The sequence below is a fragment of the Medicago truncatula genome, chromosome 5, assembly GCF_003473485.1.
Source record: "Medicago truncatula cultivar Jemalong A17 chromosome 5, MtrunA17r5.0-ANR, whole genome shotgun sequence".
NCBI lineage: Eukaryota > Viridiplantae > Streptophyta > Magnoliopsida > Fabales > Fabaceae > Medicago > Medicago truncatula.
In genome coordinates, this window is record NC_053046.1 from 27,971,159 (window position 1) to 27,988,680 (window position 17,522).

Below are 17,522 nucleotides of genomic sequence, written 5' to 3' on the forward strand. Positions count from 1 at the left end.
TAATTTTGAAGGATACGGTTACGGGTAGTTGTCATCTTGCAATCAAATAATTAAAACAATAAAAACAATTTTGGTAGTGTTATTAAAACAATAATTAAATAAACGCTAAAGAATATAAATAAAATTGGATCTCTCAAAAAAAATATATAAATAAAATTGGAGTATAACAGGTCTTATACTAGTAGAAATGTTTCCAAATGGAACACATTCTAAGAGAAAATGTTCATGACCCAGATTATGAACTTAACATTGCATCATAGAAAATTTGAGTTCTTTTAAAATCATTTTCATTCCTCCAACCGTAGTAGTTGAGGAATAGGAAATTATAATTGCCCATAACATGAGTCGTGAAAGTTTCTTCTACTGTGCTGTAAATCCAAGGCACAGACAATAAGACAAAACCTACTCCAGCCATTTCACCTGTGTTTATTTGCCACTTTGGCTTCAATTTTGGCTCTTCCTCTAGGTGGGATTAAATATTTATTGTGCTCTAGCGTCCACCAAATTTACATGCAACTCATTGAACTCTGGGGTCACGGTCTATTGTTAATCTTAATTCTGACAGAATTTATAGCGTTAGGTGATCCTTGCTAACCATCACACGTGATGAAAAACATCATTGTTTTTCAGTAAAAAAAGAGTTGAATTCTGAGTATTTACAGACGCAGCGATTGCAATTTACAGTTAATACAGTTATGTCAATATCATGAAAAAATTCAGGGGACCTTTTATTCTTTACAAGCGTACTAAGAAGAGACTGGTATGTAATGCAACCCAGCAACGTTGACAAATTACACGGGGAACTCGCATTAGTCAAATCCCTTGTGTGGACCAATAGTCTGCCATTCTGTCATCAGCGGCTGTAGATCAAAACTAACAGAAATAAAATTTCTTCCTGCTTGTGCTTGATGCTTTCAATCTCCACTTCATGCTCAGATCAGGTCTGTTAGCATCAAAAATAGGGAATTAAAAGAAGCCAAATAAAAATCACTTTGGCTCAAAATAAAGATATTTCACTCTCAGCACTGCATTGAGAATCACATGAAAATGTACAAGCATTCGAAAATATATAGAAAGAAGGGGTTAACAATTGTTGGAGATTGAGTGTGTGTGCGCGTGAATGAGTGTGTGTAAATATAAGGAAGACTAAATTTTAAAATAGTTTGTACACCAAATAAAGGATACAAAATTCATGAATTTTATTCCATTTTACCCAGGATAGCATTTGCCTGTCAGATGTACTTATTCAGAGAAAGAAATAAAAACTGGAGCCCTTCGAAGTCCGGGGACAACTATCCACGTGAAATTTGGAGTCAGGATAAACAATCTACTACGACAACTATTCGTTTAATTCCACTGCAATCTAAAACGAAGAATGGCCTACTCTTTTTTAAAGCGTGTCCTACAATTTCTGAGATGAACACAAGGTGTAATCCGAAATCCAATCTGACCCAAACAATTTTCATAAATAGAGATCCAAATGTGAACACAGCCTTTTAATTATTTAATCTCTCTCTCTCTCTCTCTCTCTCCCGCTCCCTCTCTCTCGTCATTAAGAAAGAGATAGAGAACTGTTCGGGGGTCTGGGGAGCGGCAATGGGCTAAACGTCCACGTCCCTAAGAGACCTAGGCACCATATCTTTACCAATATATCCAACATTTCCTCCATTTCTAGTCGATGTGGGACTTAACTACTCACACTTGAATTCCAACAAAAACATTGAGAAAGATTGAGGAAGGTTTGGATATTGATGGAATTCAAATCAGTTTTGGTTGGGATAATTATACAAGCGCCCACTACACCACCAGGTGAACAATCTTCCGTATAATACAGTTTAGGTGCTTGTGTATCACAATTACATGGAAGTCATAAAATCTATCAACAATCCTCGGAATTATGATGACATCTTCATAGTTTCCACTTGGTCTGGTTATTTTTTATGTCGGTAAAACTGTTCATTTATAACTTATTTGTCACTAGCATTTGAGAAAATAGCAGTCCATGCCTAATAGAAAATAATAGCTACATAAAGCAATCTTCAAAGGAAACGAGGACAGAAACTGAAAGACTATTTCTAGGAACCATGAGAAAGCCTTAAGGAACGGTGTATTGGCTAATTTTCCAGATAATTGACGCAAAACAAAAACTGAGAAAAATAAGTCGAGCAAAATAATCAGAAAAATAAGTGGACTTAAAATCTAGCAGGAGAACGAGAGGAGGGATGAAAATTAAGAGGTTTGGACTAGATGGAGTAAAATCACCATACAGTCACTACTTTCAGAAGCATAACGAGGGTAGGGATGAGAAATAAGAGGTTTGGATTAGATGGAGTATAAACACCATGCAGTCACTACTTTCAGAAGCATATGAGACTCAGGCGGGGGGGTGGGATTTGGAATAACCAAGTCTCATCTACAACAAGCCCGGGAACATATGAAGTGGGCAGATAAAAAGAGGATGATCAGAATTTTGAAAAAGTGATAGGATGATTTTGAAGCCACAGATGTACAGGTAGCAAAGTGTAGTTAGGATGATCAATCATAAGCTTGCTGCACGACTTTATGGACCTTGTCAAGTGATAGAAAGAATTGATCCAGTAACTTATAAGCTCGAGTTTCCTTGTGTGGAAATATGCACTCTTATAAAGGATCTACCCACATGGAAAATATTGGCTGCTTGATATATTGTGGAATAGGGACAGAGAACAACAAATTACTTAATCATTTGGAAAGACAATCTATAGGACACTATATGAGAAGACGCTTTGAAAAATTTTAGACTCCAGCCTCAAGAACATGACTGAAATTCAGGCAGGTGGCGCTCAGGGGATGGATGTGGAGAGCACAGGTGTGGAATAACATTAAAAGAATTGATTACTGGAAATATTGTGGAACAGGGGGAGAAAACTAAGTTAGTTATTCATTGAGAAAGACAATTCATAGAAGAGACTATATGAGAAGATGCTTCCAAACTTTAAGACTCCAGCCGGAGAAAATAGCTGAAGTTCAGGCATGTGGTGATGCACATTCAGGGACAGATTAATATTTTAGGGATAAAAAAGAACTCAAAGGAAACTGCAAGTGGAACTAAAATCTGGAGTACAAAAGTGAATATTGGGGAGGAATAAAATTGAAAAGGGCGATATGAGAATAGTGGTGTCAAGTGGGAGGAGTCAGTTGCGGGAATTTTGATGATGGGCACAAATTTCTTCTGAGTGAGGAGCTTTACTTCAGGTTTTGCGGGAATTTTGATGATGGCCATCAATTAGTTATACACTTTTTATCTTTTTCGTGCATGGGGTTCCTATCATAATATAACTTTAACAGACAAAAGATGCTAGAAATTCAGGTTTTCAAAATATTTTCTCATCTCTCATATGGCTGTTCAAGGATATATAGCCATAAAGAATATAAAATTCAGAAGATAAGCCGTAAATATCCAAAGGTTTAGATTTAAACCACTCAACTACAACCTTCAAGGTATTTATTCCCTGGCAGAGGATATGGCTGAGAAAGTCAGCGACAAGAAGTTATAGAATTTTTGGGAAAACTTAATATTCATTCTGTAATAGTTGGACTTTATATCTTTATTTAAGTATATGATTAAAACTTTATACCTTAGAGAAAAATTAGGAAGTTATGAAAGGGCTTCAGTAATTATAGTATGGCTTTTAGTAGGAGCAAGCATCCAGTTTAAACGGAAATAAATTTCAGGATTATAAATATTGATTATAAGTACCTCTAATCAAATGCATAGGGATCATCTGCATATGGATTTAGAGACCCTTCTGAAAACAAATCACCGATATTTGAAGGACGAGGATGGTCTTCAACCCTCTGACTCTGCATCAATGAAATGTAAAAAATATAACTACAGCACAATAGGAACAGCATAACATATGTAAAAGCACTTATTTGTCACCTTATACAAGGTATGTACAAAGATTAGTATTATATCTGATTTGGTTTATCCTAAAGTCTTACAGGAAAAGGGAGAAAATAACATTCATACAAACCTTTTCTTTTCTGTTCGCTTTTAATTATACTATGTCGGTAGCATTACACGAAGTAACTCAATATATATAAGGGTAAACTAATTGGCATAACAACATTTGAAAGCACCAGATTCTCAAAATATGTTATGAGTCTTGCATATCCAAATAAAAATAGTTTACAAATTACAAACCAACAAGGAAAATACTGAACTTCAAAAACAATAATTGGATTAGAATAAATAAAATCTTTAAACTAATAAGATCGTATATGTTCTTAACAATCGTCATTTTTAGTAGCACCAGCATAGTGTGGTAATGAAAATGAAAATATTTCTGTTTGAGATGATAAAATAAATTATCTTCTAATAATTCATCCATATTCATTAGAGTTGTGCATCTTGATTTGTTAAAGGAATAATGCTAAAAGCAATCTATAAATGACATGCCAATAAAAAGGAGAGTTTCAGCTGAGTTGATTACCTTAACAAAAGTTCTAGGGGTATTTGTTTTTGGTGTATTTATCTTTTGTTTTCTTGGATCCTGATAAACAGAAAAATTCAATATTTTCAGGCAAATAAGAAGTTTGCACTTGAAAGCCAAGCCATGTGGTGTGGAAATGTAATTCATGTGTACATCTATAGGATTGATTGCATTTAGAGAGAAACAGATACATGCCTCGAACAAGACAGTGCTTCTTGTTTTCCTTTTCTTTGTAATTGTTCTTCCATTAGAAGTCTCAACTTCATATTCATGGCGAGTTACCTGCTCATTGAGTATAGGAGCAAAGGTAATTTTTAAATATGATTTCAGACAACCATTAAAAGGCCTAAAACATTTGTCATTTTATAGAAAAGTAACTCACCTTTCTATGATGCTTAGGAATGCCTCCTGCTTTTCCTGGTTTTACGTTCTCCACTTTCTTCAACAACTTCGGCACTGGTGCTTCCGTTTCTTCAGAGTAAGGAGATTCCTATGGAGAGGAGATAAAAAACAAAACAAATGAGATGACTTGGATGTATTAAGGAGAAAAATAAATTGTCTATTCCAGTTAACATTCTTACTAGTTCATGCTGACTCCTTTTGCCACCAAAAGAACTCCTTCTTTTAATCGATGAAACGGAGTATTCCTGTCACACGAACAAAATAAAATGGTTAACTTTGCAAATTCATTCAACATTCATTGGAAAGATCAATTAAAAATGCACAAATTCAACTTGGATTAATGTATTTTAACATATATCTCCCATATTGTCATAATATTTATATATGTTCATTACATTTCCTATTAATGAAGACCGATTAGATCTTTTAATTACTCATCCTTAATGGAGAGCTTTTAATGATCAGAAAAAATATTATGGCTATACCATTACATGCAGGAAACTACCAAGACTCTTTCTTTGATCTTTTAATAAATCATATTTCATCTTTAAAGGTGAAAATAGAATATTTTAATCAAATTTCTCTTTATCTCTTAAAACAAAAAAATAGAATGCAGTCATTTTTTCGAAAATATATTTATTTTTTAAATTATAAAAAGTTAAAAATTCATGTAATTAAAAAAATATATATTTAAAGCTAATTTCATTAGCCAAATACATAATTAAGATAAAACATAATATAGAGCATATTCGCTTTTACAGAACAGAGAACATATCTTTATGTACCAAAACATGTTAAAATTATAATAAAAAATATTAGATGAACTTATCATTTCAATAATATCATCTCATTTCATTTGATAAAAATATTTAAAAATTATAAATAGTAAAAAATAATATTCCAATTTTTAAGATGATAAATAAGTTGAAATTAGTATAAAAATTAATAATTATATTAAATTTATTGTACAAAAATATAAACATTTCCTAAAACTTGAAATTATATCAACTTTTTTTCAGCTAATATCTTTTTGCTAAAACTTAATTGATCTACTATCAATTACCTTTATGGTTGTTAATTAACTTATCCTAATTGTACTAAACAAAGCCTACGTAGCGAATTCTACTACTTTACTGTAGCAGTTGTCTTTATACTTCAAAACTTGAAACAATTTATGACTAGTGACAAATACCATTATATAACAACTGATATGCACAAATGATAATCAAACCAATATCTATTATCATTATTTATCAAGAAAACAAGATTGCTGCTTGGGAGGGAGCTCTGTGTTAACCTACACCCTTTTATATGCAAAATCGTCCATAAAAATTTTCAACTTAAATTTCAATACAGCTGCAAGAAACCATCTAATAGCATGCTAGTAAATTGTCATTACAAAATAGTCAAGCTATAAGAAACCATATTATGCCTATATGTGACAAGATAATCATAAAGAATATAAATATGAAGCAGTGCATTCTTATTTCCATTATTATTCCGAGCAAATAAGTTCACAGCTGATAGGATTGCGTAAAAAAATATAAAGAAAATTGAAGCAATTTTAGGTTACAATTGAACAAAAAAATATCTTCTCATTTTCCTAACCTTGTCGTCATTTCCGGAACCTTGTCTACCAAAAGATCCCGCATTGGCCAGGTATAGCCAATGTACCCATTAATGACTTGGCCAATCGTTTAACTTTATATTAGGCCCAGTTAATTCATAATTCTAATACACTAAACTGACAGTATCCCTACTATTCCCTAGAGCCTGTTGAGTCAGACAGATCATTACCGCAGACAGTAGCGACCTTATGTGAATATAATACAAAATGACTATTCTTGATCCAATGCAGTTAGCAATCACTAGTTAATTTTCAATTCCAATAAATTAAACTAACCGGTATTCCTACTATTCCGTAGAGCCTGTTGAGTTGACAGATTATTACCAAAGACAGTGGCGACCTTATCTGAATATAATACAAAATGACTATTCTTGATCCTATGCAATCATTCAATCACTGAAATAATATATTCACATGATTTAAACATAGTTAAAATTAAAATAGAGCCACAATATGAAAATTGATTAGTTCAAATTATAATTGCATGATTAATTTGAATCATCGAGTTAGCTTCAGTGATATTTTTGGGTTACAGCAGACATATATATTACAAGATATAAAAATGATCTGACAAACATAATATATTTGTATACTAACATGCAAATAAACTAACGGAGACAGACACAGAGAGACTGGTTACACAAACCAACCTGTTTTGAATTAACTTCTGGGTCCTCTTTTGGCTTGTCACTCATCACTTTCCATTGCAACTGCAGCAAAGCCTTTTGCCTTTCTTCCTGGAAATATTGCAAAATAATATAAAAAAACACAGTTTGTGATGAGATTAATTTATCATAGGTATTCCATACTTTGGATTTCTGGAGATGCAACTCCTCTTCTAGCTTCCTACACTCATCTTCAAGTTCACACCTCAATGCTTTAATCTGAGCTTCATGGTCATTCCTCATAAACATTGTTTTCTACGTGTAATCAAGGTATCAGGATATCAGCAGATGAAGTAAATTTGTATACATATTATATAGCTCAGGTCTTATTTTGCGAGTGTGTGAATATTACACCTCTCTCAGTTCATTTTCAGCTTGCAGTTGAGCACGCTTTAACTTTTCACTGTGTTCAGCTTGCAGGCATAGTTGCCTCTTATCATGTTCCTGCTGCATATGAGTAACCTGTAGATTGGACAGGAAATAAGCTTACCTGGTGTTTGGATGTTTCTCAACTTAATGTTAAGCAAATCTCATACTAAGAAAGTAGTGATGCAATAACATCGTCTCGTCACAGCACACATGAGGTACATAACCACCCCAAAAAGAGTAATTTACAAACTCTAATTCACTTCGATCAAATTACACTATCACTTGATTGAATAGTGTAAGTACAAATTACGAAATATTTGAATTGTTTAAATAAATAGGGGTTATTTGAATTATTTTCATAAAGACAACTTTTAATCTTAATCAAACACCAAAATATTGTAAGAAGTCAATAATTTTAATTCTATATTTTTTTAATAGATACCAGCTTAGCATGTTCCTCCTGAATGTGCATCAACTGCTTCCTTGATTCTTCTTTGCACTCTGCAAGTTTTTGGTCACACCTTCCCTCAATTGCTGCAATAGCCTTGTCAGCCTGGTGGTTAAAATTGGTCAAAAATGTTTCAGTGGAGAGTAATTGCTGTAAAGACTAATATATCATATCAAACCTTGTCTGTTTCCAATTTGACAATCTCCATCTTCTCTAATTCATACTTCCTTTTAATGTCATTAATAGCCTGTTCAAATGCATGTTATGAGAACTTATTGCACAGTACATCAAGCACCTATTATAGGTAACCAGTTATATGCAACACCTGATCATTTCTTTGAGATATTTCTTTTAAATGCTTTGACAATTCCAACTGCTTATTCTCTACCATTTGATCGTATTGATTTCTAGCTTCTGCAAGTTTACTTTCAGCAGCAGTTAATAATGACCGGTTCTGCAAAGGCATGCAAAAAAAATTATATGGTATACAAACACCAGTCAGGAAATTGAAGCATGCACTATATTTTTCTCTAAAACCTCTGTGATCTGATCTTCCAGCTTCTTTTCCTCTTCTGTATGCTGCAAAATGCATTGTTCTTTTTCCTCTAAGATGTTCCGAAGCTGTAGGACTTCCTTGTCAAAAGAGTCTGCATTCTGCTCTATTTTCATCCTCTCCTTTTGCAGAGTATCAATTTCCTCTGATTTCTTCAATATGTCTGCCTGCATTCTTTCCATATTTTCTTTGCTTTCAGTCTCTAGAGCTGAAATTTTGAGCAGTAGACCTTGCTGCAAAGCATTAAATATAAAAATAACGAACACAATGTTTGTTGATATTCTGTTAAATAAAGCTGATTAACGATAATACCATTTGGTTCTCCGATGATGTAACACTTCCTAACAGAATTTCAGCTTTCTCCTCTAATTTGGAAATTGTGACTTCTGTTTCTGCCTTTTTTGAGATTAAAGCTTCAGCTTCTGACTCCAAACGCTGAATTCTCTCAGCAGCTAATCGACAATCCTCTGTATACTGTGCTACAGTGGCCTCTTGGACTTTACGAAGATCATTCAAACTACTTCTTAACTCTTGATTCGTCATATGAATTTCATCTTTTTCTGATGACAATACCAAGAACTTAGTATGAAGCACGTCATACTGGTTTTGAGCATGCTTCGAGAAAGTGTCTCTTTCGTGCTGGACCAAGTTGAAGCAGGAAGTATAGAGAGAGTTCATTTCATCAAACTTGTTAACAAGGTTCAAGCTTTCTTTGTCTAAATTCAATAAATGTGCAGCCATCTCCTGAAGTGATCCTTCAAGATTGTTTATTTTCTGAAGTGACGTGCCAAGCTTTTCAGCAAGATCAGCATTGCACAATTGCAGATCACTTTTTTCTTTATCCAATTTCTGTTCACTGTTTATGTGATGTGTAATTTCTTCATCTTTGACTTTTATTTGAAGGTGAAGCTCTCCCAACTTTAAGTTCAAATTCTCTGTAGCCAATCTACTAGAAGTTAACATGTCTTCTAAATTCTTTATCATGGTATCTGCAAACAAATTAGCATTCCATAAGACAATACAAATTAGTAGCAACTTGAAGATTATGAATATTCACTATGATGAAGTTATAAGGATTTAAGGGAAAGCACGAAAATATAAAAGAGACCAAATAGTTTAATATTAATATTGATTTGATGTAATATGATGTGGCACAGAAGGAAAATCCTGAACCTACTACCACGTGAGACATCTTGAACATTTACTATGTTATCTTAGTCCATGACATTTACTATGTGTCTCTCTAGAACATATAAGGAGACATCTTTATGTTTTTTTAACATTAAGTCAATTTTTAAACATCTTATTCAGCCTTTTCCAAGTAAACATCAAAGAGTAGTTTACTTTTACATGTCAGTTCTTAAGGAATGCAACATAGTATTAAGTTAGGAAGAAACTCTTACATGTAAAGGCATTATCAACTTGTAGTACACATTAAGCAGAGAATTTAAGTATTTGTTTAGTCATAATATCAATAGAAATAGAGTTATATGGTCTACACATGTATAAAACAATTCTAAATCTTTAACAAAATGACAAGAATTGTTTGGACTGAGGTGATGCTGTGAAAGTGTAGATCGTCCTTAAACCTCACTAAGAAATAAGAAGACGTATGATAGTAGATTGAACCAAATTTATGCTACATTTTTCGTCCTTCAAAAACATTTTATGATGCCTGGAAAAGGTTTAAAATGGTTATGCTAATGATATACTGCCAGCTGTATGAGTCAGGCCATAGCCTAGCACACTTAATATGTCTGACCGTGACCTACCTAGTTACCTGAACAAAGTACAGACCATCAATGGGGAGTTCTAGATGGCTCTGCTTGTTGATGAGGAGAAAGGTCATGTTTGAGATATTCATTCTCCATGGTCTCCAAAAATGCGCCAATTCAATTCAAAACCAGACTATCGGTAATTCTAACATCCGGTTCAGTACCCTCACCAGAAGCATTAGTTAAAGATGACTTTCAAACTACGTCAGTCTTCTGCTTCAGTCTCCTATTTAGTGTGTTTGAAGTAGCTAACGTTTTGATGCATATGCAAAGCATCCCAGATCAAGAGCTTTGATAGCAACTTGAACGGTTTGACTAATCTGAATATTATTGATTAATGATACAAATTACAGGCTCTATTTTATAGACTATTTCTATATTTTTACCTTGAATAAGTATGACAAAAAATACTTCTCTAACATGCCAACTCACAGAAATGTCTTCATGGTTTGAAATCCAGACAGAGAGATGATTAACACTACTTTATGCATTGGTCAAAAAATAAAAAAAATTAATAAAAACACTATTTTATGCGAACTTCCACTAGAGTTGCATAATGAAACCTTAGATTTTTATATAAGAAAGAGTATCCATACCACTAAAGCAGACTCACTAAAGAATAAATACTACATATGATAAACTATCAACAAACAATATATATTGTATGCAATTTATACAATAAAACTGAATGTAAGACCTTGGGTGACCAAAAGCTCAGTGACCTTTCTAACATGAAACTACTTAAATATATCTTTTATTCCTAAATTCATTAGACACACGCATACAGAACTTATGAACCTGCTGGACCAAAACTTTAAGACATGCTTCAAGTTTCACTATATCATTCATTGTTTATTCCTATTCTTGATATAAAACATTCAATACATTGCATATTATTTCTTCAAAATAGTCATTTGCAATTTAACTCTCACCCTTCTCTTCTATAACATTTGCAGCTCTGCACTTTTCATCACTGTGAAACTTTTCCCTTTCTTCAGCAGCAAATTTCAGCTTCACTAGCTCATTATCACCTTTAATAAGGATAACAATATATTTCATTAGAATTCAGAACCTCAAACCAATCAACTTTTCATATCAACTTTTTCACTAAATTTAAAACTAACAAAAAGAACTTACGAGCTTTAATTGTTTCCTCTGTAGAATCTAGCTTCAAGGACAAACCATTCATCTGTTCATTCAAACTCTCAAGAGCTTCTGAACTTGCTGAGAGTTTACTTTCCAACTTCTCTTTATCTTTTTCAGCTATAACAAGACGCAATAAAAGAAATAATTAACTAATTACATACTAAAAAAAGAACAAAAAGCAAAATAGGAAAAACCTAGTGAGTGAATCTTCATACTTACCATCTTGAACGATACCAGCCAACTGTTGAAGAGTCTCAGTAAGTTGATCACACAAAGTCTTAGTCGACGAGAACTTAGATTCAAGTCCTTTCCATAATTTCTCATCTTCCTTCTGCTTCACCTTAAGCTTCGCGTTTTCGTTAAACGCATTCTGCAATTTTTCTTCTAATGCACGAATATGCTCCAGAGATTTCTTAAGCTTAGTATTCTTCAAATTAACAGCAAGAAATTAATAACCGTTCATTACAACAACAAAACAAAACCCTGAGTTTCATACATTTCAAAATTCAAGCATTCTACTTCTTAAATTACATGCAGAATCACAAATTAGAATCATATCGTACCGCAATATCAAGATCTGTTTTCACCGAAGCTTGATCTTTCACTAATTTCTCTGCAGACGAAGAAATCAAACAACGCATTACAGCATTACGCTCAAATTTTCCGATTACGATCAATAGAAGCAGAAAGAAAACGAAAATCGAAGTGAAATCAGAATCAAAACCTGCGGTTAGCTTCAAATTCGCGAAACTTCCCGATGAAACGGAATCTGAAGATTGACGCGCAGAGATTGATGATGATAACGGTTTTGCGGTTCCGGACGCTGAACCGTACAACGATTTGAATCTATCGAGGCTCTTCGAGATTGGAAATCCTCCTAGCTTCTGCATTGCGATGGCGAAGATCGAAACGGAAAACGAGAAATGAAACCCTAGAAATCTGAATGAAAAGTTTCAGGGTTTATATTCTCTCTCACAGTATTCTGTTATCGCTCTGCAGAGAAGATTCAGTTCAGTGTTGTTGAAATGAAATTAGGCGCCATAAAACAGTGGTGAAGAATTTATATTAACGCGCGAGCGTTCTCATTTCGCTTTTTTGCTTTCCACTTCCACGTAAGCACTGTTCGTGGCATTAACTTGTGATGTTAGCACCGACTTTGCCACGTCAGTGTTGTTGCATTGACCTTTGACTTGTCAATAGGTCTCTTTGTTGACTTTAAACGATGGATGTTGATAATTATTTCTGTTTCAAAATGAACGTCATATAAAAAAATGTATAAAAAACACTTGTTAATAATTTTTATTTCTAATTATACAATAATAATATTATAAAAAATATTTAAAAATTAATAATTTTATTTATTTTAATTTTGTCTAGTGTGCGACATGGCGTGAAATAACTTTTCCACGCAACACACCGTTAGATTTAACATTTTTTTTTTAACTTGAAGTTAACAGAAAGACCAATGCCAAATCTTTTACAAAGTAAAGGGACTTAAGTCAAACAAAAACAATGCAGGGCTCAAAGACACAAAATGATGAAAGTGTATGGATCAATTTAAGCATGATTATTATTTTAGAATAACACTTGATACACTAACTTTAAGCATTTTAAATTAAGTAATTATTTTTTTAAAATAATAAACTTTTCAATTTCCAATGTACTGATTACACTAACTTTCATAAAAATTTACCATTTTAGGTTCTTAACTAATGCCTCGGGCCACCGATTAACATTTTCTTTTTAAAAATTATGGTTCATTCTTAAAAAATAAAATAAAAAATTATGGTTCAAATATTTTAGTTTAAATTAATACACTATCTTGTTACTATTATAAGCAAATATCTACATTTTAAGTTTATTCAATAAAAAAATAAATGATTTATATGGTCTTTAATAAAGGTCACATGCATAGTTCAATGAATAAATCTAAAATATAAATTTTTGATTATAACAATAATCGGATGTATACGATAAAAATAAAAATAAACAATTAAAAACAAAGTATGTTCGAACCTCGGATACTCTATTTCTCCACAATTTGATTGTATGAGCTCTAAACCACTAGATTACTTGAAGAAGAAAAAAAAAACACAAAGTAAGCCGCAAACGCAAAGGGAATGAAACAAACAAAATTGGCGAGGAGAAAGTCGATTATAGTCGCAACCCCAGTCAACATTTATGATTTATGGAGGAAGTGGAATTGGCGGTGAAGAAAGAACATGTACAAATTGGTGTGATTTTGTGGTGGATTCTAGGGTTGTGGATGAAGCAAAGAAGATTAATTGGTGTGATTTTTGAATGAATGAATGAGAGTGAAGAAGCTTTCTTCCAAGACTGTGATGATTCTTCAAGAATCACATTGTTTCAGCCTTAGGAGAGAATCTCAAATACTATTTGGTAAACGGAATAAAAAGGGGGAAGTTATCGGAGAAGATGGATATGCTATTTCGTAATAACATACAACCTGTTGAGAGCGATTTTTCATGATTCTGGTATCATGGTTCAAGATTCTTAAAGAATTACATTGTTACAGTCTTAGTGGAGAATCTCTAATGCTTCAGGTATTTTTGAGCTGCATAATATTTAATTATTTACATAGTATTTTTGTTGAGTAAATATCACTGTTCAAGTTGTTTATACATAGTTAAAAAGTTTCTCCAAATTAAATGAGTATTGTCCCCGCAACTACCTGATTGCTATATATCTGTCCATGTTTTGGATTTGCTATCAATGTGTAGAAATCTATCCGATTGCCTAGTTTGCTTTGAGATGAAACCAAAACCAACTGCTTAGTCTGAACTTTTTTGAAAGAAATCTATCTGATTCTTATTGAGACGTTTCATTTTATTCTCTTCGCAGTATCTGTTTAATACATTAAGAGCTACCTGTCTTACCTTGTGGGCATAGCATACATTTTGAGTGTCTTATAGAGAGAGATGGAAAAACATCATAGGTAAAGCCATTTATGTGTTTCTTATGGGTGATTGAGATGTTATATGGATCCTATCATTTAACACACAATACTGATCTTAGTGTTGTATACGTGTTGCGATATTTGGTATCCCAGAGAATCACTGTCAAAAGGTGCTGATGCAGCCTGTATTACGATTGTGAAGACATCAAAAGTCTAGATGTTGCAATACAAATTGTCGTTGTAGACCTATTATTTATTTAGGAGAAAATAGAGTCGCACTGTTTTGATATGAGACAAATAAGATGCTATTCCTAAGGAAAAGCAAAATTGAACGGTCAAGCATGTCATTTGGTTTCTTATAGTTTGATTGAAGGTCGAGATATCCAGTATTCTGCTCCGAGATTATTATTTTATCTAATGTGAACACAAATAGTATAGTTCAGGCGTCAACAGTATGAATCTTGCATGTATGCCACTCAATAGTTAGCTCAGTGCATCGACTGCAGCACAACTCTTTGTTGCTATTGAACATACATCATTTGCGAACATTAGATATAAAACCATCAACGGTTCATGCTCCTCCTTGTAATAGTTTTTGGATGCTTGCCATCTCATTCTTCTAAATAAAGCTGAATGGTTAGTAGGTCTATGCATTGTCTATGCTTAAAGCCTAATGGAATCTTGTGTGAGGGGTGTGTAAGAGATGAAAAACCATTCCTATGAGAAAGTAGTTTGTTGACAGGTTTAGTATATGTGTCATAGGTTAAAACGGTCCCTTGACTGTTAAAATCTTTAGTGACAAACATGCAAGTTCTTTTGCCTAAACCAAGAGCTTAAAATAGGAGAGGTAGTTGTCCAAAAGAAAATTGAGGAGGGATTACAAAGTAAAGCCACCAGGTTGGGAATAGACTGCAATGATTTCAGAGGATGAGAACTCCTTTCTTAAGAAAGAGGGAAAATTAATTAATCAATTTTGTTGACATTGCTATTTTAACCATATTCCACTGGCTTAGGCAAATTGCAACATTACATATTCTCATCATGTATCTGATTCCTGTTCTTAGAAGTTAGAATGATCTTCTTGTTATAAAATTTCAAACTTTATATGTCGATTGATGTGCTTCCTATATGCACTCTTACCCTATAATTGCTAGCGAATAGCGATTTGTTGAATGTGCAAAATGGTTTTGTAGGATGATGCACTGATCTGTTAAATCTAATTCTAAGATTTTAGGAAGCTACTGTTTGTTATGTAATCTTGTCTGTATTGCTTTGTGTCATATGGGATGAGACAAGCTCCAATGTTAGGGAATCAGACCTTATTTATCATATGATGGGTTCTGAACAATAGTGTATTGGGACTAATGGTTCTGGGTTTAATTTGCTTTCAAGATGATAGTTGTTGTAGTATATTGGATATAAATAAAAACTAGGCTGTACCGAATATGATATTGTAGAAGAGGGACATGTGTTTTTGGGCAATTAAACAATGGAGAAGCTTCAGGGTATCTTTTGGACAAGTATTAGTTATTTAAATTGCCATATTTTTATAATAAAATGTGTTTGCTTGTTTTTATAGTAACCTCTTATTATGATTTGATTTTACAAACTTTCACTACCCTCCTTTGACCATAGTGCAATTAAATTCGAGTTTCGGAGGACATAAAAACAACACCGTGGAAATGGTTGAAAGAGGAGTGTGGTGGATACTCTCTTTTTAACACTCTCTAAAATTCACTTTCTTATTGGATGAAATTCATGTGGGCACCGCACTTTGGAAAGAGTCTCACATAAAGTGGTGAGACCCACGTAAATTTCACCCAATAGGAGAGTGAGTGTTAGAAAAAGAGTGTTTCTAGCATTTCTCATGGTTGAAAACAAAATCAAAAGATTTTAACTATCAAATTACTCAATGGTGTAAGAATCCTATTGCATGCCTTGGCTTGAGAAATCTGTGAGGAATGAATGATTAGTGTGGTCAGGGAGGGCAAGGTTTCCGGTGCTGTTGGGACTTGGGATGCTAAAATGGTATATTTGGCCGTCTATCACAGTAGTACAGTCGCTTCTTGTCAGTAGCAAACCCGAAAAAGGAAATTGGAATTGTTATATAATTTCTCAATTGTGGCTGAGTTGTTCTCAGAAATGATCCAAATAGTTCAATTCGAGAGGGGGGTGTTTCACTTGTAGTTAGGATTAGACATGGATGAATTTATGCTTACTTGTATATATGTCTGCATACTGTAACTATTATGCAATGATACCATTCTTTACTACCTTTGCTTGGGTTTGTGGTGATTCACTCGTGATGGGTAATAAAATATGCATGTCCCGTGCTTGGGTTTTTGATGGGTAGTAAAATTTGCATTGCTTTTTCAAAATAATTAGAATTGCTTAATTCCTTTTTTAGACTTAACACTTTTTATACTCTAATTATGCAATTCTTTAAGAAGTTGAAATAGGTCCAAGAAGTAATTTGACTGTTTGCTTACACAAAAAAAAAAAAATTCTGACTGTTTGCTTATATCTTTATACTTTACGTAAGCATATTACATTTTATTTTTCAGAATTAGTTTTTTTTTTTTTTTTTTTTTTTTTTTTTTTTTTATCACAAAGGTTTTAATAGTGATAATGCAATATTCTCTAAGAATCAGTTTTGAAGTTTAAGAACCTTCTCACGATTTATTATCTCAATATCGTAGGATCGCTTGGATGAACCTGTCATCTCGCACAATTCAGTATGTGCCAATCCTTGGTAAAGATCAAAAGCCGGTTGAAAGCGACTTGCATGATTTTGGGATCAAGGGAGAGGGATGGCTGTAGGGGTTGCAATGAAATTGAAAAAAAATGGGTTTGTAAATGCTTGCTCCCAAAGTGAGTGTCTTCATTCTTCATAAATTGTATTATTGAACAAGTTATACTGGTTAGCTTGATTTATTGTTTGATTCAATAGTTGTAGACTTTGCAACTGAAATTCATTTATGAATTTTTCGCTTTGGTCTGTCTTTTGTGCTGGCACTTAAAGACAGGCAGGCAAGCATGAATATAGAAAACTGATTGCAACAAGATTGATCAAACCGACTTTTTTATATTTGGTCTAGTGTATGATTTTGGCATGAATATAGAAGAAACCATTATGTATACTTTT

The 17,522-nt window shown here is 33.2% G+C and overlaps 1 protein-coding gene and 1 long non-coding RNA gene across 2 annotated transcripts; one reads left to right on the plus strand and one right to left on the minus strand.

Moving 5' to 3' along the window:
- Positions 1-274: 274 nt before the first annotated feature.
- Positions 275-12,616, minus strand: LOC11432120 (synaptonemal complex protein 2). Its single transcript, XM_024783874.2, has 19 exons — positions 12,185-12,616; positions 12,024-12,073; positions 11,680-11,887; positions 11,452-11,577; positions 11,247-11,345; positions 8,852-9,528; positions 8,524-8,772; positions 8,312-8,440; positions 8,165-8,233; positions 7,981-8,091; positions 7,524-7,631; positions 7,314-7,424; positions 7,155-7,241; positions 5,057-5,122; positions 4,858-4,965; positions 4,671-4,757; positions 4,476-4,535; positions 3,740-3,843; positions 275-943 (listed from the first exon to the last, which is right to left on the minus strand). The coding sequence occupies exons 1-18, from the start codon at positions 12,348-12,350 to the stop codon at positions 3,742-3,744; spliced, it is 2,613 nt and encodes an 870-aa protein (XP_024639642.1). The 5' UTR covers positions 12,351-12,616; the 3' UTR covers positions 275-943; positions 3,740-3,741.
- Positions 12,617-13,545: 929 nt separating this feature from the next.
- LOC112421852 (uncharacterized) lies at positions 13,546-17,517 on the plus strand. Its single transcript, XR_003012184.2, has 2 exons — positions 13,546-14,024; positions 17,077-17,517. It is a non-coding gene; the product is annotated as an uncharacterized lncRNA (long non-coding RNA).
- Positions 17,518-17,522: the final 5 nt, after the last annotated feature.

Excerpts from the sequence above, each read along its gene's own strand:
- LOC11432120 (XM_024783874.2), bottom strand. The coding sequence starts at position 12,350 with ATGCAGAAGCTAGGAGGATTTCCAATCTCGAAGAGCCTCGATAGATTC. Across the intron at positions 4,758-4,857 it reads TTCCTAAGCATCATAGAAAG|GTAACTCGCCATGAATATGA; the intron begins GTGAGTTACTTT and ends CTCAATGAGCAG. Across the intron at positions 4,536-4,670 it reads GAAGCACTGTCTTGTTCGAG|GATCCAAGAAAACAAAAGAT; the intron begins GCATGTATCTGT and ends TCTGTTTATCAG.